General features: G+C 41.2%; 2 protein-coding genes across 3 annotated transcripts; both read left to right on the plus strand.

Annotated features, from left to right (window-relative positions):
- Positions 1–5,086: 5,086 nt before the first annotated feature.
- Positions 5,087–13,526, plus strand: CENPH (centromere protein H). Of its 2 annotated transcripts, none has more exons than XM_032674627.1 (10): positions 5,087–6,025; positions 6,120–6,175; positions 7,457–7,505; positions 7,945–8,019; positions 8,691–8,747; positions 9,634–9,697; positions 9,983–10,034; positions 11,214–11,371; positions 12,616–12,721; positions 12,820–13,526. In XM_032674627.1, exons 1-9 carry the CDS (start codon positions 5,907–5,909, stop codon positions 12,706–12,708), a joined length of 723 nt encoding a protein of 240 aa, XP_032530518.1. In that variant the 5' UTR covers positions 5,087–5,906; the 3' UTR covers positions 12,709–12,721; positions 12,820–13,526. The 2 variants fall into 2 exon arrangements, with proteins under 2 accessions (XP_032530518.1, XP_032530517.1); XM_032674626.1 differs by having other exon boundaries at positions 5,088–6,025; positions 12,836–13,526.
- A 78-nt stretch (positions 13,527–13,604) lies between these two features.
- MRPS36 (mitochondrial ribosomal protein S36) lies at positions 13,605–17,726 on the plus strand. The gene is made up of 4 exons (XM_032674628.1): positions 13,605–13,688; positions 14,735–14,798; positions 16,037–16,239; positions 17,465–17,726. Exons 1-4 carry the CDS (start codon positions 13,650–13,652, stop codon positions 17,480–17,482), a joined length of 324 nt encoding a protein of 107 aa, XP_032530519.1. The 5' UTR covers positions 13,605–13,649; the 3' UTR covers positions 17,483–17,726.
- Positions 17,727–18,522: the final 796 nt, after the last annotated feature.

Genomic DNA, 18,522 nt, shown 5'->3' on the forward strand with positions numbered 1-18,522 from the left:
AAATATTTTCCTTGGAATTCAACAAATCGAGAATGTTAGCAAGAGTGAGTATGTCTTTCATCATCCCATGTATCACAGCAGTATTATTTTGTCTTATTGTTTTCTCGTTTATGGTATTCAGTGATTCTTAAGTACCATTATAGTAAGAACAGACTTGATGTTAGTGGGAGGATAGAGTGTTATAGGAATTATATATAAGATCAGATTTACCAGGAATGCAGTTTGAAATGTCCTTCAGCCTTTCGGCTTTTCTTGTGACTGGACTGTTTGAATTGTCCTTGAGCAATTCTGCTTCTCTTGTGATTGGAACTTTTTATACAAACTGAGTGGTTTGTTTTGTCACTCTTAAGTGAGTTTGTTCCTCCTATGATGTGTTAAAATGCCATCTGCAGTACAAGACTGACTTGAAAAATTGTAGTCAGAAAGTTTCTAGAAGTTGCAATTGCATTTGTGTTGAATAATGAAGAATGTGTGCATAAATCACAACTTCTCATATCTCAGGACAGTGCTGCAGAGCCAGCAGCCTTCTCAAAGCTGGATCCTGGGTTTTTTCCATGTACACATTTGGCAGTGTTTTTTTCACCTTCTCTCCTTCAGAAGGCTTGTCACTTGAATAGCAGTGCTACAATTATGCTCAGCCTGTAAGTAGAGTGGATCTTTTGGTTTTGAAAACCATTCTCAAACAAAAAGCTTCAGTTAATATTTACATGTGCCACTCCTATTTTGAGATGATTGTACTAGATTTTACAGTATCTCACCAAACCTCATTGTCACAGGTAGGTGAAAAGTGGAAGGGGGGGTGTGATTCTGTCTTTTCAAATCATTAGGTCAACATAACTGAAAAGTGTTTGTGCTTGCCACAGCTTCCTCTGACCAAAATACCAGTTTCCTACATCAGCTGCTAGCAGCAGAACCCAAAACAAATTAGGTGTCTGGGACCACGATCATGGCAGTGAAGATGAGCTCATACCTGGATAATTCACAGGCAAGTCACTTGTATGCGGAGTTGCAACAAAACGCTTTGAACAATTAAGTTTAAAGGAAACTCCTGCAGCAAGCAGTATGTGTGTACGTAACGGGGAAGAAGTTAATGTTTTTCAGTAATATTTTATTTACTGCATCTTGACTTTTCTGGTTACAAAACCACTCGAGACGGAAGGACGGCGGGGAAGTGGGGACGGTGCCCGCACAGACGGCCCGACCCGCCCGCCGTCGGGGCAGCGCCGTGGGCGGGGCCGCGGCGGCCAATGAATGGCGGCCGTGGGAGTTTTTAATTGCGAGGCCGTCACGGCAAGCTTCATCCATCGGATCCTATTGGAGCTCCGTCTCTTTTCCCGCGGTTCGTCTACCCGATCCTGCCGGGGCTCTGCCTGTCTCTCTGGTCCCGCTGAGCCCCGTCCGTCCGGTCCCTCTGCTCCGCCGTGGCCACAAGGGTCACCCGGGTACGTGCGCGAAGGGCCCGGCACAGAGCGGGGTGGACGGGGGTGCGAAGCGGGGTGTCGTCCTGGCCGGGGGGAGGCAGCCGTGCGGCCCTTCTGTGTCCTGCTCCCTCCTTCCTTTTCCCTCCGTTCAGCTCGGAGGGCAGAGAGGGGTGCAGCAGGGCAGCCCTCTGGGTTCCACCAGTCTCTGCTTGGTGGGGAAGGCTGCGGGTGTGCTTGGCTCCCCTTCAGAGCTCAGGTGTGAGGGGAGGCAGCCTTTACCTCAACCTTCAACTTGGAAGTAAAGGACAATTAAAGGCATAAAATGTCTTCTATTGCTTTACTTCAAAAAAGACCATTCCTGAACAAAAAGCTACAGAGAAACTACGTGTTTGCCTAACCTCTACATCTGTTTCTTCCACACTAGCCACCTGAGACTGTTTAAATTGTTATTAACATGTTTGTTAAGTTTGTTACTAAAAGCAAAAAGCAGCTAACAGAAATGGATGGACAGAAGCTGAAAATTAACTGCATTCTAAAAACCACAGACAACTTAAACTGGTTACTTGCAAAGGATGCTAAGTTTCAAACTGTATTAGCATTTTATAATGATATTTTGGTTTATATACTGTGTTATTGTGATGATAACTTGATCTAATTGTTTGCAGGAGATGCTGAGTTTTAAGTTATGTTAACATATTGTGATAGTAATTTGTGAATGTATCTTTGAATTTATTAACTTTTAGTTTTCTATAACAAAAAAAGGGGGGGGAAGACAGCAGGTAAAACATAATCTAGGTTTGTTAAGCCTTACATTCTTCATATTAATTCCTTTTCAAATTTTCAAGACAGGTACAGTTGCCAGACATAATTACCAGAAGTGACAGATTGAAAAACATGCAACCAATAACCACTTATAAATCTAAAATGTGTAGTTAAAAAATAGAGACATAATAAAAATTCTAGGTATAAATGGGTGAGTATGAGTGAAGTGGCCACTTCTGTATGAATGAGAGAAGCTGTGTGAACATGTGTGTGTGAACGGAGATGCTTCATGTGCCTTGAACAAATTACACTTACATCACAACAATTGTTCTCTAAGGGCCCTTTTCTAGAAATGGAGTTGAATTTCTCCTGGTTTCCAATTACGTGCAGGCCCTTGGAGAAGTGAGAGTTGATATTTTACCCAGTTATGCAAAAACCCTCAGGTTAATAAAGTTGTTGTTTATCCCAAATACACATAAATCCTTAAAAAATGAAAGTACAAATTTATGTCAAGCAAATCTCAAGGCTTACAGGTAAAAATTCAAATAAGTATGTTTGTTGAAAGACCAAGGTGACGCAGTGTCATTGTTGAAGGGGGTTTACAAAGTTTAAAATGTACTGTTATATGTAATATTCTGTACTTTCTCATAATAATAAAGAAGAGGGGAGGTGTAGGAGTCAGGTTACAGGGAGGATGCTGGATGAGGCATCCTGGGAAATAAAGTCCCAAAGTACTCCCACACATGGGCAGTGAAATGCCCTTGGTGGTTGGTCAAGAGAGTCACGTGTTGCTTTGGAACCATGATAAAAGAGTGGTGTTTGTTTCGAATAAAGGGATTTGGCTCTGCACTCCCAAGAAGCTAGTCGGGTCTGTGTAAGTTATTTACTTATTATATTAATAAGCCACAGCTGGACACGTTACCCTTAGCAAAATACAGTTGAACAACAAAGGACATTTGGTCTTCAGTTGTGTGCACCACATAAACCTCAGCTATGAGCAGTGACTTGATGTCTCAAAACTGCTTACTCCTCTCCCTGATTTGATCTCGAAGCCTTATAATCCCCCTGCAGATCCCAACAGAGGTAACAGAGAATGTATAGTTATTCTGTATGGGCCAGTATGAATCCGCCATAGAACACACCTTACACTGACTACCTTGAAAACCTGTGTTCTGAGGCAAATCTATCAAATAAATCTCTACTGCTTCTTGCTACAGAACAATCCTGTTCCCAAGATAAAGTTGCAACTGCTTAGTATCACAGCTTTGTTCATTACCAGCACATATGAAGAGATACAGTCCCCACATATTGCAGATTTTAGCTATGTAAGCAATTACTCTTACTTGAAGTTCCAGATCTGCCAGACGGAGATGACAATCCTGAAAGCCTTGGACTTTTTTCTGCATTTCCCTCTCCCCTGTGCTTCCGGAGGAGAGCTTCAAATATTGCAGAGGTAGTGTTGAGAACAGGTGTTACTGTAACCTATATCTGGAAAAAGCAACTTTTGTGTCAACTTCGCAAAATGTTACAAATCTTTTGAGTACTGCAAGAGTTTAGCAACTGAGCCCTGTTGAAATAGGTCTTATTTGTCTCCTCTGTGATAGGAGCCTCACACCCCCAAACTCGGTGTTAAAATGCTTGTCTAATACTGTAGGTAACTGTTAGACTGCCATTGAAAGGGGTGGTCCTAGACTATTAGCAGCCTAATATAACTCAGAACTGCTCTGTGATTAAACCACTTGAACTTCAGGCCTGTAGTTCTGAAAGTGTCTCTAAGAATGTATTTCTTCTTTCTTGACTAAACCAAGGCTAGACAGGGTACTCTTGCCTTGGATATAGCCAATACTTAACTCTGACTTACTGCAGACTCCAAACAATATGTTCTTGCCAAGTGCCTGATGGAGTTGTGCATTGTGGACTATGATATGGATCACTTCCCTCCATCCAGGATTGCAGCAGCTGTTTTCTCTTTGCCTCTGAAACTCCTCAATGGATGCGAGTTGGTAAATTGTACTTGTCAGACCACCTCCTAGTCTGAGACTCAGTGTGCCTGTGCACCAGCTTAAAAGGCTACTCTAGGCCAGGTGCATGCCTCCTCCTTTCCTCTTAGTATTTCACCATGTTCCCGTCTCCCTGTCATCCACTACAAGGGGATAGCAGCAGGGCAGTACCTGTTAACCTCCCACTGTGAGACAAGAGAACACAATTGCCCAAGCCAGACTGAAGACCAAGAACATAGTGTGCTCGGATTATTCTAATAGGTTTGTCTAATAGCTTCCCAGCCTTTCAGTTACCCTTTCTGCAACGCTACGTTTTACACTGAGTGTGACCTTCTACCAATTATGCAGCATATGGCAAAGAATGTAGTCCTTGTAAATAAGGATGTTGCCACCATAAGGTAAGAATCTTACAGTGCGGGGTGGGGGGTATGTGTGGTTAAGTGTCAATACATGGTGTGCTGGGGCTGCCTTAGCTGAGCCACTGTTGTCAGACTTGGATGAGACCTGCTCACTTCAGTTGAAAATCTGTCTCACTCAAATGGTGTGAGCCAGCTGTAACCCGAGCCTGTGTGCTAGAATGGGCTTGGCTCGACCACCAAGTCTTAAGTGAGCTGGAATAGCATTATTTCATGAACAGGGGAAAACATAATCTTATTTTTCTGTAGGCAATCATGAAGAAATATGCCACCAGTATCAATATCAAGATAAACACCTTTGAACAGTTGCGCTCTTCTATTATACAGAATCTAGCTGAGCCTCTAGTCAAAAAGTTGGAACTCCATGTGAACTCAAGCAGAATGCTCCTCACTGTATATATAAAGTATCTTATCTGTGTTAAACTTATTAAAGATGTGCTACTATTTGTGAGGCTTTATCGGGGAGGGAGGTGGGGAAGGGGGGGGAGGAGAGAGGGAGGAGGAGGGCAGTACAGTTGGGGCAACCTTCTACAGTTGAGGCACCTCCCTGGAGGCTGTGACCAGTGCTGTGAGAGCTTGAGTGAGCTCTTGGGCCAGCCCAGGTGGTGTGTCTGGTCCTCCCTGGAGGTGTATAGATGGGAGCATTGGTACAGGCTCTGCTAATGTGTGGCAGAGCGTCTGCCAGATTAGACTCAGAGAGCAGCATAGACTTGTGTAAGGTGGATGGTCTGTTCAGCCTGGTGGCAGAGCCGAGAGAGGAAGGAGAAAGGCTGGGAAGTATTGGGGGCTCTGAGGAGGAGGTCAGCTAGTGAAGCTGTACTCTACCTTCTCTAAGACAAACACACCTGCTTTCCAAGGTTGTCAGACCTTGGAACAGGCTGCCCAGAGATGTGGTAGAGTCACCATCTCTTGTACTGTTCAAAAGAAAGTGTGAATATGGTCATGGTTTAATGGTGAACACGATGGCTGTGCCGGGTTGACGGCTGCACTTGATCTTAAAGGTCTCTTTTAACTCTGAAGTCTATGGTTTTAAAGAGTGCAGGTCTATTTACTCGGTATGCATTTATTGTAGTATACTTGTGAGTTGTGTTAGTGGTTTACACCTGCTGGCTCTACCTCTAGGAGACCAGTAGGTCAGACAAAAGGATTACTGCGCTGCCTGCTGCTCTCAGCTTTACTTTTTTTGCCTTCACTGCACGTACCGCCCACACATTCCCGCGCTGCCCTCAGAACGGCCCCCGCCCCACTGCTCTGCGCAGGCGCGGAGCGCGCGGGCCGCCGGGAGCCGCGGGGTTTGAGTGAGGGCGATGGCGTCCGTGTCCTGGAACTTGGAGCAGGAGCAGGAACAGGAGCAGAAGCTGGAGCAGGGCGGGGCTCAGGCGTGGCCCCAGGGCGGCCACGACATGGGTGTCCTCAAGCTGCTCCGGTCAGTGCTGGCGGGACGGGACGGGGAGCAGCCTGGGGGGGTGGGATGGCGGGATGCGCGGTGTCTGACCGTTGTCGCTTTTCCCCCGCCGCAGCCTGCGGGACCAGATGAAGCAGCATCTCATGGAGTACAGCGCGGCCGTTCGTGGCGGTAGGCACGCCCCTCCTCCTAGCGGGATCTTACACTGTCTAATAATGCGACGTGGCTAATATATATGTTTTTAATTATCCTTCAAAAGTGCTCGTTAGAATACGAAATATTTTTCTTGGCTACGCGTTTTACTGAGTTTTCTAGGCGGCTCCTGAGACGTGTCTGAATGCTTACAAAGATGCCATATTGTTGTCGCCCTTTCCTCTCTTTTCTGGGTTTACACTTTAGACTCCTCTGACATGTCATGAGGGTTTTCAGAAATCTGGTCACTGGGGCTGAAGTCTTGCCAAAAGCCTGCCAAAGTGTGTGGCAACAATACTGATTCAAGGTGTTTCAGTCATCTGAGGACTTCCAGGGTGGTCTGTCCATTATCTGCCTCGGCAAGGAGGGTACCAAGATGGGGTATCATAGAATTACTTGAGTTGAAAGGGACCTTAAAGACCATCTGGTTCCACAGCCTCTGTCATGGACAGAGACACATTCCACCAGACCAGGTTGCTCAGAGCCCCATCCAGCCTGGCCTTGAACACTTCCAGGGATGAGGTAGCCACAGCTTCTCTGGGCAAGCTGTGCCCAGTATCTCACCACATTCAAAGTAAGGAAATTCTTCCCTATATCTAATATAAACTTGCCCTCTTTTGATTTAAAGCCATTCCCCCTTGTACTACGTGCCCTAGTAAAAAGTTTCTCTCTAGCTCTCTTGTAGGCTCCCTTCAGGTACTGGAAGGACTTCGTAAGGTCATCCCAGAGTCTTTCTTCTGCAGGCTGAACAACTCCCATTCTCTCATCCTTTCCTCATAGGAGAGGTGCCCCAGCCCTCTAATCAATTTCACTGCCCTTCTCTGGGCTTGCTCCAACAGATCCGTGACCTTATTATGTTGGGAACCCCAGAGCTGGATGCAGTACTCCATGTGGAGTCTCACAAGGGCAGTTAAAGGGCCGAATCACTTCCCTTGATCTCCTGGCCGCACTTCTGATGCAGCCCGGGATGTGGCTGGGTACATCGCTTCCTCTGAACCATCCAGCTGCATATATAGAGTGATGCCACAAGCCAGCTCTAGCACATCTAAAAAGTGCTAAATGAAAATATTTTAAAATCTCATTATTTATCTGATACAGCTGATTGATAATATAGTCTCAGTAACAGTAAAAGAGATTATAAAGCTTGGAGATAGAAATAAGAAATAACTTGCTTGCACAAAAAATGCTGATCCTTTATGCTCTATAGATTGTATGTAAAAGTCTACACTGGACTTTCTTTAGTGATGTTCTCTTTTGCAGGTGAAACAACTTTCCTCGATCAGGTTGTTGAGGAAAAGCATATTCAAGGGTATGTCACTGGATGACTTTGAACTTTTAATGTATTTTAAAATAAAAAGGAGTAGGGTTAGAAGCTGAGCTTGGAGGTTCTCTTCTAGTTACTCCTTCTTAGTGAATCTCTAGACTAACAATCAGTACACTGCAGCAGTTTGGTGAAAATAATGAAAATGAGGAGAAAATGTGGGGAAGAAATGCTTTACTCAGTCTCCTAATGTAGTTCTCTATGTGATGTGGCTTCTAAATTTCCAGTCCTTCATGTGATTACTAGAATTCACTAATATAGTCCTACATGCTAAATTACTCCTGGCCTTAATAATTTGTGGTTCACAAGAAAAATTCTTACATTATATATGTAGAAAAAAGTTAAAATGTGACATTACTTTTAAACTTTTTGTTATCTTCACACTGGGTTTGTTTGTCTTGTTGTTTTTGGGTTTTTTTTCCTTCAGTGTCACAGAAGATTTGCAAACAAATAAAGAGGAAACAGAAGTCTCTTTCTGGAACAAGACATTGGCCTTGCAAAGGTAAAATTTTCTTCCCCCTTTATTTGGAGTTTTCCTCCCTGTGTGTGCACACATAAATGCATATATACGTAAGTCTTGTTAAAATGGAATTTCAAAGTGGTATGAAGAGGTGGGGAGATTTTAGTACCATCGAACCATAGGAATACAGATGGACATGCTGTAGAGAACCAAAAAAAACCCCTACCAGACAAAATGCATAAACAGAAAAGTTCCCTCACAGTTGCAAGAGTGTGACTGTGTAAATCAGTAAGCATATTTCCTGGACGTATTTTATAAATGCATATGAAAAGGTAGAATTTGATAGTGTTAGACATCTCCTGTGTTACATTGCTGTTCATTTGAATTTCCCCCTTTGCCCAGCTTCCTTTCTGCACACTTTGGGATTAATCATGTCTGGGTATGTTTGGCAAGAGAGAAAGGAGTTGTCACTCTCACAAATAATCATCAGTACTCCTTCCATGTCCTGAGAGTTAAGCTCTGTTATTTAAGTGTGATATTTAAAATGTACTGAGTATTTTGTATATATAATTCCTGTATGACAGTGGACATAAATAGAATCTTGGAAATTACCTTTTTCTGTTACTTATTTAAATCTGCTTCCTTCAGTTTCCTGCTTCTCTCAATTTCTTATCAGTTCTCATCAGTCATATGTTGTTCCTTACACTATGCAGGATCCAGCTTATGGCTGCCCTGAGAAACAAAGTGAATCAAGATGATAAAGACTCATGGTAAGGTGTTCTTTGGAGTCAGATGGCTAGAAAGGAATGGACTTTGCACATCATATTGTGACACATTTGTAGATTACTTCATTGTACCTCTTTTGAAAGCAAGCTTCCTTCTTCTAGGTTTGACTGAATGATATACTGTCTACCATCTGGTTAGAATCAACATGATCAGACCTCATATACCCACAATGGATTTACATTTGGGCTCTGAATTAACCAACCTTTGATTATAGGGATCTAACTTTTGATTCACCAGTGAAAACTACTTGTAGCTAAGAGAGTTTTTTTTGCCTTTGGGGCCTGAGTTACCTGCATTTACAATAGCTGAGAACATATTATGGGCTTGTAACTGGGCCTTGCCTCTACTTTGCTGTCCTTACTAATTATTCATGTGGGAACAAAGAGACTTTGAAAAAGAACTGAAAGAATAAACATTAAAATTAGCTTTTAATTTCCTACCCAATATTAATGGGTACACACATAGGAAGTGTAACGTGAGAAATTTAATTTCTATCAGAAATGCAGCTGAAGAGATTGCATCTCTGTAATATCTCTGCCGCATGCCAGAATTCAGGACCTTTAATTCATAGCCATTCCCAGGTGGCTAGGGTTCTTTGGTGTCTTCCATGCTCTGTGATTTCACAGATTTAACCAAAACCTTAGGGAAACTGAGAGGCAAATTGAGAGGGAAATAAGGGGACTATTTGGCCCCTACAATGATACTTAGTATATTAACTGTAAAAAAGAAAGGGTGCAGACACCTAATATTATTTTGGTGTCAGGACAAACGGGAAATTCTGTATTTAAACCAAATAACCTTGATAAAAACATTTATGACGTTGACTTATATTAGTGGTCTTAAGGTATGCAACTGTGTTTCCTTTCTTAGTCTGATCCTGGAAACAGTGAATCGCATAGTGTTGCTCAGCCGGACAATAATCAAATATCAGCAGGTAAGTGGCAACTGTAGCTTCTGTTACAGTTGTGCAGGTCAATCAACATCAGCATGGGCAGGAGTGCACTTTGAAAGCAACAGGACTGCACAAGTCATTTAAAGCTAAGTATGTGGTGCAAAGGTTCTTACTGCTATCAAAATTACTGAAATGATTACTTGAAGAGAATATGTAAGAAAGTCTGCTTCTACAGCTGCTCTTAACTGCTTTTGTGGATTGAATTAGTGTCTTTCAATATTTTTTAGAGACAAGAATCTAGGAAATACTTTTTTTTTTTCCTTTCAGCTAGCACATGAGAAGAAACAGAAGTTGATTGACATTAAAAGGAAAAGACTCTGTAAGTTTGTTAGCTGTATGGACTTTGTTTTGTATTTGAACATACAGTTCATATTTTGAAGTTGTTCTTATAGCAATATTAATTTATATGTGAAGTAACAGAACTCTCAACACAATTATAAAACTTCTTAAAAGCGTGGGAAGTACTATAGAAATGAACTGATGTGTTGCCTACTTGAGCATGAGACTGACATGTTGTAATGAGAAATGCAAGAAAATACTCAAAAACAACGTGGCAGCATTTTATTATTTGGTGTAAGCTCCCCAGGAAATTGCACATCATTTAGTAACTTAAATCAGCCCTACAGCACTTAACAGATTTTTTTTTTGTCAGACTGCACCTTTTTGAGGTGTTTGCGGATATGGAGGGGATTTACTTATAAAGAACTCTCATAATAGTACATATATATAGTCTTGTAAGAATGGGTCAAATTTAGATGTGAAGTCAGTATTCAGAACTTTTTAAGGTAAATGTGTTTTTTGAATGCTGCTACTGTCATGACCAGATTTGCCACCAGTTTTTAACAGCTATTGTTTGGTTCACACATAAAGAGTTGTGTATATGTTAATAGTAAGGAACAAGCACAATGAAATAACTGTTTTCATATGAAAAATTAACATCCTTGATATCCTTGCAAATAAGGGATGGAATGCTTTGCAGCATTCTTTCAGTGTATGAACTGTCCCTTAATGGTTTTAATCAGTCTAGTTTTTAGCCAGATTTCCTATAAAAACAGTAATATTCAATTGTCATGTCCATATGTTCTATGTTCCTTGTACAACTTTGGAATTTGATTTCAACCAAATCTAAAAAAGGGGAAATGGTCTTAAAAGTCTATAAAAAGACCTATAAAAGTTGTGGCAGTCGAAAACAGGATATAAGACACATGTTGAAATTGCAGTCCCTATCTGAGAGAAATGCAGACAACATACAAGTACTTTCTGTTCTGCTGACAACTAGGGAACAAATTGATGTAGTTTGATACCAGATAGCCGCAGCATGTATTGCCTCTAATGTGAGAGAAATATCTTGAGGCATATTGGAAGGAAAGGGTGGAGTGGGAAGCTAGGGTTGTTGCAGTGGAAGTTCTTTAGGTGGCTATGAGGAAAAAAGAGTATCTTTAGTTCTACTGCTCACCTAACTACTTCTTAACACTTCATCTTCTTAATGATGGAACAGCACTAAAAAAAGACCAAAGAAGAAAACTACAGCAAATTCAGACTATGAAGAAAAAACAAAAGAAGGAAAAAGGAAATAAGAACCTGGATGAAGCAAAGATGCTTCAGAACTTAGAAAAAGAAAGATTGATGACTACAGTAATTCAAAATGTGTTTCAGGTAATGTGTTATGTCTTTTAGAACCAAGTTTGCAATTTTTCATTACAATCAAGATAATATAGTGTATGGCAAATGTAACTTCAACAACACAAAATTGGGTTTTCTAAACACTTTATGTAACAGCAGTAATAGAAAAACTGCAGTATGAAAGGAAGACTTTTGTTGCTTTAGAGGCTAAAAACATGAAATGGTCACACACTTCTTTGGAGTAATTATTTGCAGAGTTTAGAGACAATCTGTTAATCTATATTTGTTCAAAAGTACAAAAGCTACAAAAATAATGCATTTTCTTTTAGAACATCTGTCACAGCAATTGCTGTATTTCCTTATACTATGAATCATCTCTGCACCCCACCAAATCAGCTTCCCCCATCTCACAGTTAGGAAAAATAAATAGGTGTTAATCCCACATTACCATTGAACCTCCATCTGCTCCTTCTGCCCACATGCCCTCTGTGTTTGTGTCATCCACTGAAACCCTCTGAAAGCCTTGGCCTACAGCCACAGCCTGTCTCCAGATTTTTTCAGCAGCATAGCCTTTGCCCTTTCAGTTCCACATCTGTCAGGTTCTGCTGACTAGTCTGTATCCATGCAGCTGGCTGGCAGGTTGTCTGGAGTGTGGAGTCATGCAAAGTGAGGAAGAAAACCTCATGATTTGGGGTAGGGTGGAAGGGCCTCGGGCAGAGAAAGAATTTCAAGAACAGAGTGTCACATCTTTTTGCACTGCGTGGTATGGCTACTACTATTGTGCATTGATCACACTGTGACATCTCAAATTGAGAATGAGAAATTAAACATTTTAGTGGGCTTAAGAGTAGAGTCCTAGAATTATCTCCTGGTTTTGTATTCCTGAAGTTTTCTGAGCCGTATGTAGAGCAAATCTTTGGTTAAATTTAAATTCCCATTTTCAGTCCAAAATGGCAGGGTGAGAATGTTGTTGTATTATTTTGTGTTTGAGGCAAACTTTATTTCATTTTGTTAAAAAAAAATCCTCTAATTTTCTGTGTTTAAAATAGGGGTAGTGTGCAAGCACCTCTAGGAAATTAAAAGCTTTGCTTTTTTTTGGCTGTGTATTGACAATAGGATCTAAACCAATACTTCCCTTTTTCCTCTTTCCCCCCATTCTTCCTACTTCAGACCCTGTTGAGGATTTCAAGGACTTTCAAATTAAAAATTAAAAAACAGGCTTTCTTTGAGAGATTTTATTGGGCTTGTTTTAATCAATAGATCTTCCTTTTTTACAGAATATCATAATTGGAAGCGGAGTTAACTGGGCAGAAGATCCATCTTTAAAGGCGATTGTTCTACAGCTTGAAAAAAATGTCCATCTTCCATGAATCAGGAGAAATAGTGTTTAATTTTATTTGCATTTTAATATATTAATTAATATTAATATATTTTAATTTTTAACACACATCAATAATTTTTCAGTTTAACCTTTCAGAAAGTTGTTTTTCTCTCTAGAGACTCAGAATGTGTCCATGCAACTCTGTGAAGTGAAATTAAATTTCTGACACACAACAAATGTTTGAATGGGTAATGCAACTGATGAAATTAAACTACCTGAAGACCCACTTCATAGCTGTCTTGTCCGAAAACCTCATGTCTCTCTGAAAGACAGCAATAATGCAAGAAAGATGAATAATCTGTGTATTTCAAGCTTTTACGTAAAAGTGGACTTAAACCAAGGCTCTGCTGTCCTCTTTTCCTGGGGATGAGCAGGCTGCAGAGCTTGGGCATGGTACCTGACTCTGGTCTGTCCCAGTGGAAAGCCCAAGATGGAAAAACTTTTTAGCAAGTTTTTACAATTGGGATTTTTTTGCTATTAAAGCGCTTCGTATAATTTGAAACAGCAGAATTTTTATGCTCTTAGTTCTTCTAACAGCCACTTGTGTCTGAAGTGGTGACTTCATGCTATCGACCGTGCAGCTAAGCAGCGTTTTATCTACATATTTTCACCAGCATTTGCTTTCTTTTTTTGTTTATATGATGTTCAAATGAAATTGAAGCTTAGGGTGTATAGCATGTTTTGAGACATGTACTGTCTCTTTCTATCTTAGGGTATATTGTCATTTTTAACTTGGTGATTAACTAGCATTTTTTTTAGGTGGGCTTTGATCGAATAGTAAGAATAAAACGCTGATTTGACTCAAAAGGCTTGGTTTGGGTGTTTTTTACTGATAAGGCTGAGGCGGTGTGTTTGGTTGCGCAGCCCCGCCTGCCGCAGGCGTTCCCCCGGTGTGGGCGGGGCCGGGCGCTGCCCACCGGGCTCGTCACCATGGGCAGCAAGATGGCGGCCGCCACCAGGGCGGTGCAGGTAAGGGCGGCCTCGGGACAGCGGAGGGGTGAGGCAGCCGGAGCCTTGGCTCGTGTGGCGGGGCTCTCTTCACCTGGTGCCGCCGCCGAGAAGGAGACCTGAGGCGTTCGTGGCTTGAGGACACGCCGCCGGAGCGGCCGGTGTCCTTGGGAAGAGGCGTGCGGTGTCGCCCACGGGTGTCGCAGGTGCTGTGTTAGAAGAGGGTGCAGCGCTGGCCGGCAGCTCCTTCCTAGGCTGTCCCTCTCCAAGGTGAAAGCATTTCGTACAGACAGAATGTACAGGTCGCGGTTCCGTCTGCTAGAGCTTTATGGAACCACAGGATGGTGTGGGTTGGAAGGGGCCTTAAAGGTCACCTCGTTCCAGCCCCCCTGCTGTAGGCAGGGGCACCTTCCACTATCCCAGGTTGCTCAAAGGTCTATGCAGTCTGGCCTTGGACACTTCCAGGGATGGGCCAGCCAGAGCTTCCTGGGCAACCTGTGGCCGTGCCTCACCACCAGTAAAGAATTTCTCCATTATATCTAGTATAAATCTGCCTTCTTTGGGTTGTAAGGTCCCCCGGAGCTTTCTTTTTTCCAGGCTGAACAACCCCAGGTCTCTCATAGAGACCTCTCCTCCTACAAGAGGTGCTCCAGCCCTCTGTTCTTTATGGTCCTGCTCTGGACTCACTCCAGCAAGTCTTGTTTTGGGGACCCCAGAGTTGGGCACAGCACTCCAGGTGGGATCTCACCAGAGCAGATTGCATTGTGATTGCATTTATGCAACAGCAGTGGCTGTTTCTGCACACAATGATGTTGCTGTGAGAAAAGGAAAATAACACCTGTAAGTGGTCTGGGCATCAGAGTGCAGAAATACCTTTAAAAGTGAAACTTCCTGGGGTAAAGTTAGACCTTTAAGAAGTAGTAAGTATATCAGAGTAGTGCAGAGAGCAGCAGTATAGTGTGGTTGTTTAATACATTGTACATTCCATTTTATTATTTTGAAGGTAACTGGCTTCTAGAAATATATTTTGTGCTTCTTATTTCTCCCACTACCTTGCTTCGTTCTAGGTAGTCAAGCCACATACTCCATTAATTAAGTTCCCTGACAGAAAAAGTGGTCCCAGACCTAAAAGTAAGTATTTCATGCATAGATACAGCTTGTGCCACATTTCTTTACATGGACTGTTTTATATAGGAACGAGCACACAATTTTTCTCTTTCAACTATCTACCTCAACTGATTTGGAGCAGGATTTTTGAAACATGCTTGGTTTAGTTTGAAGGCAACTCTTTTTCTCTTTACAGACTCTGTACAAATCTATGTACACACATAACGCATCATGTCTTTATTGCTTGATCAAGACAGATCCACAAAGGTTTCCAGTGCAGCTTTTCTACTTTTATATATATAAAAGTCACATTTTTCCAAATACTAATATTTACCTGAAATAACTGTACCCAAGTCAGTTTGAAGCAACTTTTGATATTCAGTGAAATTTGCAGAAATGATGTTGCATTTTCCTCATCTTTTCTTAGTTGAAGTGTGCAATGTCTGCTATATTTTCAAAACATGATTATAGCTGGGAGAGCCATCCCTCTCTACATTTTAGAAATATTTCCCCATGTTACTAATTAATGCTGAGGAAAAAAAATAATTTCATTGCAATCTTCGCCATTAACTTTTATACCTGTATCTATGTTGATATTTACGGTATTCCCAATACTGTTATATTTAAACCTCAGATTTATATTAGCAATATGTTGTTTTAGTAGTCCTTTGGGATCAACAAAGCATCTGAAATGAAAGTAGGAGATGTCTTAATATTGACTGATGATGCCTGATACTTGGTGGTCATTCTGCACGTGACTAACAAAATTTGATATGGTGCCATTTTTTAATATTAAAGATGGGTACAGCACTGCATTGCATGTTATAGTCTGCTGTTGTGGTTGTAAGCTTATCTTTTTGTAAGCTTCTACCTCTTTTTCGTTTATCTGTCTTTACAGTTGTCATAAATGAAAAGTGATCTTAGTTGGCTTAGTTATCTCTCTACATAATTTCTCACAAACATACATTATAGTACTTTATGCTTTTTCTCCAAGTATAGCTTCCCAGTGAAAAAGCCATTGTTAGGGTATATGCTGATGTATCTTCTGTTTCTACGTCAGTGTTTCTGCCACCCAAACATGCTTTATTTTACAGTCAGAATTTTTAGATTCTGCACTCGATGCATTTAACAACAATAAAACCAGGTTGTGAGAAAAATAGTGACTTAATTCTAAGATTTTCAAGCACTGGTATCTCTTATTGGTTGCTTATTAATTTTACAAACTGGTAGTATTTCTGTAAATTTTGCCATCTGGGTTTCAGTACAGGAATCTCTACAACCACATGTGCCATCTCTCCATGCTTCAAAAGCACAAGAGTCTATAGGAGGCAGATCACCAGCATTTCAAAATATTTCACCTGTTAGTAGAGTACAAGGTACACCAGACACTTCTGAATTAGCAAGAACCTTACCTCAGAAATACAGAAGGAAACAAATGTCAGATGAAGAGATTGAATACATTCAAGTAAGTCTTCTTCTTTAGCTTATTTCTACACCTCCTTCTATGGTATTACATTCTAATTATTGGGAAGTGTACTACTCTGATCTTTCATGGCTTTGATGCACAATACCCAAGCTACTAATTCTTAAAACAGAAGATCCCCAACTCGCACTGATCAGTAGCCTGTGGTATTGCTGAGCAGAGAGATGTGGACTTAGAACAGACATGCAGGTAAGCTAGCGACAGTCATAGCCTATGTTAATCACCATCACTACCTGCTTTATAACAACTGTTTAATATGTAATTTGACTGTGCTGGACACGAGCACAGGAGTCTGTTCTTAGAGCAGCAAAGGCTATTATCAGGTAATCAAAGTCCAAAATATTTCTCAAACTAGTTTTCTAAGTTCCATGTTAGTAAATGAGCTTGTATTTCTGGTAGCAAAAAATTTTATTAAATTTGATGTAAGTATTTTCTACAATATTTGCAAATATGGCATTGTACATGAAAGGCAAGAAAAGCCTGCTTCTTTTGTAATAATTCTTAGTTGTATATACTGAATGCACAAAATATACAGAATTTGCGAAGTGATTGTGAGTTTGAAATGAAAAGATGCTTGCAAAGCTTTGTTAAATGATAAGGACACGTACAGCATAATGATTTTAGTAGAGAAAATCAGTTTTCCTGAAAGTATGTGGGTAGGCTGCATCAATGTAGTAGAAATAAAATCAGTATTTCTAATAATAATACACTTCTTGACCTCTAGCATAAAGTTTCTTAACAGTGAGTTAAGTTGTAAAATAATTTGTTTGGGAAGATAATGAACTGAATAATTTTCTGGTTTCTCATAAAGGTTGTAATGGCTCACTTTGGCTTTTTTTTTTTTACTTTGCACTTTGGAATGTGAGCAGTGAGAGTAATTTTAAAACTTGTGTTCACTACCATTGTGTTTGTTGGACCTTTCTAGGGTAAGAGTCAGGTCTCTTCAGAGATGGAGAAGTGGAAGCAGCTGTAACTGTGGGTTGCATGTGTTAAATTTTTTTTATTCTCCTTTGAAAAAAATTGAACTGTTACTGGCAGATGCTGATATTTGACACTCTGTTCGTGTTCTTATACAGATAAAAAAATCAATGTTTTAATCAGAAATTAAAACTAGAGCTCTATTAGTCTACAGTAGTGCAAAAGAGGATTTGATCTCAGTTTTACATTCAATGGAATTGAAATTTAACTGTATGCTTTTCTTCTACAGCGTGGAGGTCCAGAATAAGTGTAGAAGATAGTTTGCTGGCCGCTGCTGAAGAATGAAGTACTATATTAACAATAAAGGCATTTCCTTAATATTAAAAATTATTGTATACTAATAGCTTTAATAAAAACCCATATGATGGGTGACAAGGTTGATACAACACATAAGATACCGATTTGTGACCGAGAAGGATTTTCTGTTGGTGGTAACTAGCAATTGAATATATATGATGTCTGCACAATTAAAATATTTTTTTAATTAGCCATTTGCAAAGTCAACAATTTAGCAGTCATTTTATTTTTCTACCAATGGAGATCACAAAATGACAGAATGGATAAGATTGGAAGGGACCACAGTGGGTCATCTGGTCCAACCTCCCTGCCCAAGCAAGGTCATCCCAGAGCATATGGCACAGGATTGTGTGCAGGTGGTTTTTTAATATCTGCAGTGAAGGAGACTCCACAACTTCTCTGAGCAATCTGTTCCATGTGCGGTCACTCACACAATAAAGAAGTTCTTCCTTGTATTCAGGTGGAACTTCTGCACATCAGTTTCTTGCCTGTCACCATTTGTCTTATTGCTCAGCACCACCAAGAAGAGCCTGGATCCATCCTCTTAACACCTTCCCTTCAAATACTTGCATACTTTGATGAGGTCCCCTCTCAGTCCTCTCTTCTCAAGGCTGAACAAGCCCAGTTCCCCCAGCCTTTCCTCACAAGAGAGATGCTCCAGTTTCCCTCATCACCTTTGTAGCTGGACCTGCTCCAGGAGCTCCATGTCTCTCTTGTGCTGAGGAGCCCAGAACTGGACACAGCACTCCAGGTGAAGCCTCACCAGGGCTGAGTAGAGGGGTAGGATCAGCTCCCTCGACCTGCTGGAAGTGCTCTTCCTAAGGCACCCCAGGATACCATTGGCCTTCCTGGCCATAAGGCCTCAGTGCTGGCTCAGTGACAGCTCACTGTCCACCAGGACCTCCAGGTCTTTCTCCACAGAGCTGCTTCCCACCAGGTTGGCCTCCAGCCTGTGCTGGTGCAGGGGGTTATTCCTCCTCAGGTGCAGGA

This window comes from Chiroxiphia lanceolata, chromosome Z, assembly GCF_009829145.1.
Source record: "Chiroxiphia lanceolata isolate bChiLan1 chromosome Z, bChiLan1.pri, whole genome shotgun sequence".
Lineage (NCBI taxonomy): Eukaryota > Metazoa > Chordata > Aves > Passeriformes > Pipridae > Chiroxiphia > Chiroxiphia lanceolata.

Excerpts from the sequence above, each read along its gene's own strand:
- MRPS36 (XM_032674628.1), top strand. The coding sequence starts at position 13,650 with ATGGGCAGCAAGATGGCGGCCGCCACCAGGGCGGTGCAG. Across the intron at positions 13,689-14,734 it reads CCGCCACCAGGGCGGTGCAG|GTAGTCAAGCCACATACTCC; the intron begins GTAAGGGCGGCC and ends GCTTCGTTCTAG. Across the intron at positions 14,799-16,036 it reads AAGTGGTCCCAGACCTAAAA|TACAGGAATCTCTACAACCA; the intron begins GTAAGTATTTCA and ends TCTGGGTTTCAG.
- CENPH (XM_032674627.1), top strand. The coding sequence starts at position 5,907 with ATGGCGTCCGTGTCCTGGAACTTGGAGCAGGAGCAGGAACAGGAGCAG. Across the intron at positions 9,698-9,982 it reads CAATAATCAAATATCAGCAG|CTAGCACATGAGAAGAAACA; the intron begins GTAAGTGGCAAC and ends TTTTCCTTTCAG. Across the intron at positions 10,035-11,213 it reads CATTAAAAGGAAAAGACTCT|CACTAAAAAAAGACCAAAGA; the intron begins GTAAGTTTGTTA and ends ATGATGGAACAG.